The sequence below is a fragment of the Halichoerus grypus genome, chromosome 5 (assembly GCF_964656455.1).
Source record: "Halichoerus grypus chromosome 5, mHalGry1.hap1.1, whole genome shotgun sequence".
Lineage (NCBI taxonomy): Eukaryota > Metazoa > Chordata > Mammalia > Carnivora > Phocidae > Halichoerus > Halichoerus grypus.
In genome coordinates this window covers 29,677,992-29,683,991 of record NC_135716.1, presented here as the reverse complement: position 1 = coordinate 29,683,991, position 6,000 = coordinate 29,677,992, and the positions used below count along the sequence as shown (strand labels likewise).

The following is a 6,000-nucleotide window of genomic DNA, read 5'->3' as shown; positions in this document are numbered from 1 at the left end:
CCTACTAGTGCAGAAGTATAGTAACAGAAAGAATCATTTCCCCCATAAAAATGTCTATTGTTCAGGTAGTAGTGATGTTCACAGAGTGACAGGATATGAGCACATGACCTTCATGTAGCATAAGGAAGAAAAGATAGTTCCTTATCTTGACTGTACTGAAGGCTACACAAATCTACACAAGTGATAAAATGGCACAGAGGTATTTGCACACATTGTCCCTATGTCTATATCCTGGTTGTGATAATGTATTATAGCAACACAGATGAAAAAACTAGGGTAAACTAGTTCATGACACCTCTCTCTACTATTTTTGCAACTTCCTGTGAATCTACTATTCCAAAATGAAAAGTTAAAAAAAACACACACTTGGATATATAAGGAAATTCACAACAAGATAAAATGAAACAGCCAATTTTATTTAAATTCCCTAAAATTTATACTCAATATGTTAATTGTTCCTAAAATGTAGGTCACCCTTTATATAATGGTTTTATTATTTCATCTTTATTTTATAGATTTTTCATCTTGTCTTTATACAGTTCTTCAGTAGAAGCCAGAGTCCTGAGTTGCCCAGTTAGGAGCCTAAAACATACAAAGAGAGATGGACAAGGTGAGAAGAAAGTACTTTCTGAAAAAGTTAACTTAGAAAAAAGTGATACTAGCATTTCCTTTTAGTACTCCAGCCCAAACCACTCTCGAAGATTTTAACAACCTCCATATTTCTGTCAATTGTGCCACTTAGAACAAAAAAACACACATCAAAATACCATCTAAACCAGTTTTTGACCAATTATAAAGTGTAACAATGACAGCATCACCAGTACTGTAACAAAAGTCAATACAAATTGATCCTCAAGCATACAGAAAAGAACATTATATAAAAGTTGTTTTAGGTTGAGTTATTCTGACTTGGTTGGAAAAGGCATAAACATAATTTCCCAATTCTTCCTCTCTTAAAATTGAAGAACTATTCAAAGGACACAAACCTTTTGCTAAAACTTCAATCACATAAGGTCTCTGAATGTCCATCTATTTCAGGAAGCAGCTGTGCTTCCTAAAAATAAAAACTTCCTATCCTCCAGTTACACATAATCATAATGGCTAAGAAGCATTAAAGCTCGTGTGGGATTCCAAAATTACAAGGCCATTCAAGTTCCTTTAATATCTAATATGCATAATCTCTACCAAAAGGGGGGGATATATTTTTTTGACATAGTTAAATATGAGTATCAGATAAAATCAAGTTTTTAAAGATCAACACTAATAGATAATAAGACGAACATTTTTATAGAAGTATTTCTTCAGATTTAAAAAGAACACAATTTTTTCAGTTTCCTTAACTAACATATATATCTAAGAAAAATTCTTGTCAGTTTAGTAATGTATCTTTAAAAAAATGTTCGCACCCCCAGTTAGAAATACAAAATCAGATATAACCAATATATCAGTATGTTCTCAAATGAAGTCCAGTAATAATTATGTTACATTATTGCTAAATTCCAGACAAAATAGAAAATGTGTGGTTCTTACCTCTGACCTACTATTCTGATTAAGTTTCTTCTCAATATTCATGGCCAACATCTGGCTTCTAAACGAAAGGCTTTTGGTCTTTTCAATCACTTGCTGATAGGGTGAAACTGCATTGTTACCCATAACCACATGACCCTAAAATGAGACCAAGGGAAATTGATCCTGTAATATTACAACTGGGCTCCCCAGGTAGGTCATGAGCATGACATCACAACACTACATGACTGCTGCACACATTGTCATGCACTGTACAGAGATGACAATATTCATCCAGCAGCAACAACAAAAGGTGACTGCTGTAGCTTTAACGCAAAGCAAGAATTCTTAACAGAACAGAATAAAATGTCCTAGTGAAAAGTTCTCAAAAAAGTATTAAAGTAGTCAGCAATTTACAGATATAGCATAACTAATTTAATACTCACTAATTTGGAATCAATCTTGGCATCCAGCCTTGCATTTCTAATCAAATTTACAATCCACCTTTCAGCTTCTTCTGGAGTCATGTTCAGTTTGTCTGCCAACATGCTAATGAAAAAAGTAAAAACAATGTTAATGGAGTCTAAACACTTAATTTCATACACACAATCTTTGAACCACACTCTGCACAGAGACTTTCAGATATTTATGGATATGGTATTTATGGATAAAAAATATCTTCTTTTAAATACTATGACTCAGTAACTGCACTATTCATATTTGTGCTATTATCTTGTACTGTGCATGACCTATCCCATTTCACCAACCAGTAACAGAGGAGAGGGGACCACATTTCACATTTACAGACACTCTGGCCTCTAGAATAGTACCTTACACTTAGCAGGTGCTCAATTAATAACAATCTAAGGGAGAAAAAGGTTTTATGATGCATAATGATTACACAAATTAAATCTACTACAAGGAACATCAGTGGTAAGTATAATATAATGAAATAACCAAACCTTAGCATTAGTGTGCATGTTTGTGTTGTAAACTGAGGGCACTCTGGGAATTGCACATTATATAACCTAAGTGGCCACTGGATTTCAGAGGAAAGAGAAAGACACACATATATACAGAATGAGAGAGAGGGAGAGAGGGAAAGGAGCAAGGGAGATGACTGGGTTGAAAAAGAGGCATTACAGGGCTTAATTAATCGGAACTAACAAAAGCACCCCTTGGTAGTAGGTAAATACATCACCCAGCTGATGGTAGAGTATGCATGTATAATATTTAAGAGTATACAGTATACATGTAATGCATATATGGGCGTTTAAACATTAACTGTTCTCTTTTCACCTCTCTTCATTGAAGACATTATACACTTGCCAGGCCCTCTAATGTTATCACTCGTTTGATGAAGAGAACTAGAATACCAATAATAGAATCTTTCCTTAGAATATTATAAACTAAAATTCCTGATCTGATAGCTTTCCTGGTTTTAAAATATAGTCAAGACACTGGCAATAACATAATTATGTAATTTCTTATGAGAATAATATCTGTGCTATTCCTATTTTATATATTTACTGAAAAAGAGTTAATAGAATTTCATTCAAAATGTAAAAATTAAGTTAGGTCATCAATAAAATAGTTACAAACTAAATCTACAAAAACATAATCATTTAAAATTTATCCTTAAAATATGCCTGGAGTTAAAAACATCTTGATGATGAATATGAACCAACTCAACCATAAAACTCCCTGGACTTATGTGTCACAATTTTGTTCTCTGTGTTTTTGCAATCTGTTTTGTTCTAAGCACACTTTCTCAGCTAAAATAAAGAACAATTAATCCATGACTATTATTTCAGTTTCATGGATTTCATTTATTCTCTTTATCACTGTTCTCTACTAACCCTCCTTTTATTTAAGCTACTAAAAATAGGGAATTGTGTCAATTTACTTAAACAAGAAGGTATTTTTTTTTGACTGGTAAAAATTCCCACAGCTGGTGTTTCCTGCTGGTGCCTGACTTATTTTAGAAATGTGTAAATTTCATTGTCTCTGCACTGCTATAGTTAGCAAATATCTGATACTCTTACCTAAAGCTCAACTCTAAAAGTAAATAACAGATTTTCCAAAATATACTCATTATTTTATCACGTCCTATAGCAATTTATCTTTTGTGCGTCTCCTGCATCCCCCAAAACACAACTCTTTAAAGTGAGGCCAAAAGCATTTTACTCTGAAAAGCACAAAAGAAACTGTACTAAATATATTAAAACTCCAATGTTTAAGATCACTTATATTTTGTTTTAAAGAGCAGAAAAATTATTCCCAGTAAGCTACAAATTATATGGAGTTGGTATTATAAACATGTTTTTTAATTATAATATAAAACCCACTTATGAGGCTGTTTAACTAAAATTTTAATGAAACATTCAGTCTTGAAGCCTAGGTTATCTGTTGGATTCCTCTTCTTGCTGCCATATACAACTGAAAAGACCTAGAATTCTCTTTAACCACTGCCTCTTATCTAACCATTCTACTCTTACATGGAAGACTCCTCTCCACCAGCCCTACTAAACCTCTCTGTTCATTAAACATGCCAGGTTTTTAATCACTTCAGGGCCTTTGCATATACTGTGTCTTCTGCTTAAAAGGCTCATCCACCTTCTTCTTCATTTAGCTAGCTGTTACATGAGTCTCAGCTAAATCAGTACCCTCATAAGCCTTCCAAGACACCTCTGCAAACTGTAACATATCTGTCTGATACTTTCATAGCCCCTCTATTTTCTTTGGAGCAGTCATAATAGCTGTAGTTTTTTCTGTTGAATATTTGCTTTCATAATACACTGTATATATAACCAAAGAGCATGCACCATGGCTTCTTTGTTCACTGCTATCTATCCAGCAATTAGCACAATGCCCAGTTTACAGAAGGCAATTAATAAATACTTACTGTATGATTTCTTAATTGGTCAACTCTCCTAGTCCAGGCTCCATTACTATTTCCCAGTTTTTTAACTAATCTACCTCTCTAGTCTCTCCTTAATCTATTTTACATAATTGCCAACTAACCAGTTTATGCCCAAATTCCTTTCAAAACTTTAACAAAGCCCTTCTACCAAAACAATAAAATCCAAACTTCTAAATTTCTCATTCATGGTTCTCTACAATTTAGCTACAACCTCACTTTCCAAACTCTCATTATTCTCCCCCATGAGTACCACATGCCAGCCAAACCAAACCAATTATCTTCTTTCCTTGCCATTCATTCAACAAAATATGAACTGTTAGATGCTAATGACAAAATACAGTCTATTCCCCACTTTTATAAAGTTTAAGCGGGGGGTGGGGAGTAGAGGACAATCACTTCATCCCCAAAATATATAAACTATTCTAAGTATAAAGATGAAAAAGAAGTTATGTGAGATGCAAAAGAGTTTACTAGTTCTAGTCTGGAGGCTTGGGGACATATTATTTAAGGAAATATTTAAGGTCAGATTTTAGCATAAAAGAGAGAAAAGTCTATTCTGCATAATAACTCCACATAGAATTCTTCATCCTTTCTTTCTTTACATCCATATTCTGTCTCATTTTCCTACATGGCTGGGGCAATACGGCAACATGCATCAAGACCCATAAATATCTGCAAGCTCTGACCCATAATCCTACTTGGGGGATTTACTGCTTTGCATTGTACTTGTTGATTCTTTATGTATTAAATCAGGTCAAAGCAAAACCGGAAATAAGGTCCAAGAAGTATTAGTAAATTACTGATGGCATCTCAGATTATCTAGGCTACCAATCATTCTGAGAGTGAATTAAAGAATGTGGCAACAGTCCAGTTCTTTTAAATAACAGGAAAATATACAGAATAAAAGAAATTAAATGATAGAAATGATAATTCTCTTACAGTCTACTGATTTTATGCAAAAACAGTAAAGATTTAAAAATAAAAATATAAATCCTATTAAAGCTTAAAAAAACAAAAAGTTGGCTTAAGCTATCCTATACAACGCTTGTCTTATTTAAAATAATTCAGTTGATCAATAAACTAAAAGACAAAATGTATCAAAATGCAGAATTTCTGAGAAAAATATCTAATCTGATCAAGATCTTAAACACAAAAATAATTTCCTGATTATTCAGACTGTATAGAAAATCTCAACCTTGTCTACAGGCAGCTTAAAGCAGACATTTAACTATTTTGTGTAAATATCCCTTATACATATCTTTAAGTTGACGAGCACTCCTTTCTCAAGTGATGCAACAACATATTGAGTATGTTAAGTAAGAAATATATATGGAACCACAAAAGACCCTAAACAACCAAACAATCTTGAGCAAGAAGAACAAAGGTGAAGGTATTACACATCCTGATTTTAAATTATATTACAAAGCTATACTAATCAAAACAGTATAGTATTGATAAAAATAGACAAATGGAACACAACAGAAAGCCCAGAAATAAACCCACGCATAGATGTTGAATTCATTTACAACAAAGGAGCCAAGAATATACAATGGGGAATTGTATATTCTTTG

At 33.1% G+C, this 6,000-nt stretch overlaps 1 protein-coding gene across 1 annotated transcript in view; it reads right to left on the bottom strand.

Annotated features, from left to right (window-relative positions):
• Window positions 1-395: 395 nt before the first annotated feature.
• Window positions 396-6,000, bottom strand: part of EIF3E (eukaryotic translation initiation factor 3 subunit E) — a 49,940-nt gene continuing 44,335 nt past the window's right edge. The window contains exons 11-13 of the mRNA XM_036087010.2: window positions 1,953-2,055; window positions 1,531-1,665; window positions 396-582 (exon numbers count right to left, since the gene is read on the bottom strand). Of these exons, the coding sequence (XP_035942903.1) occupies window positions 544-582; window positions 1,531-1,665; window positions 1,953-2,055 (277 nt within the window). The 3' untranslated portion in view covers window positions 396-543. The remainder of the gene's footprint in view (window positions 583-1,530; window positions 1,666-1,952; window positions 2,056-6,000) is intronic.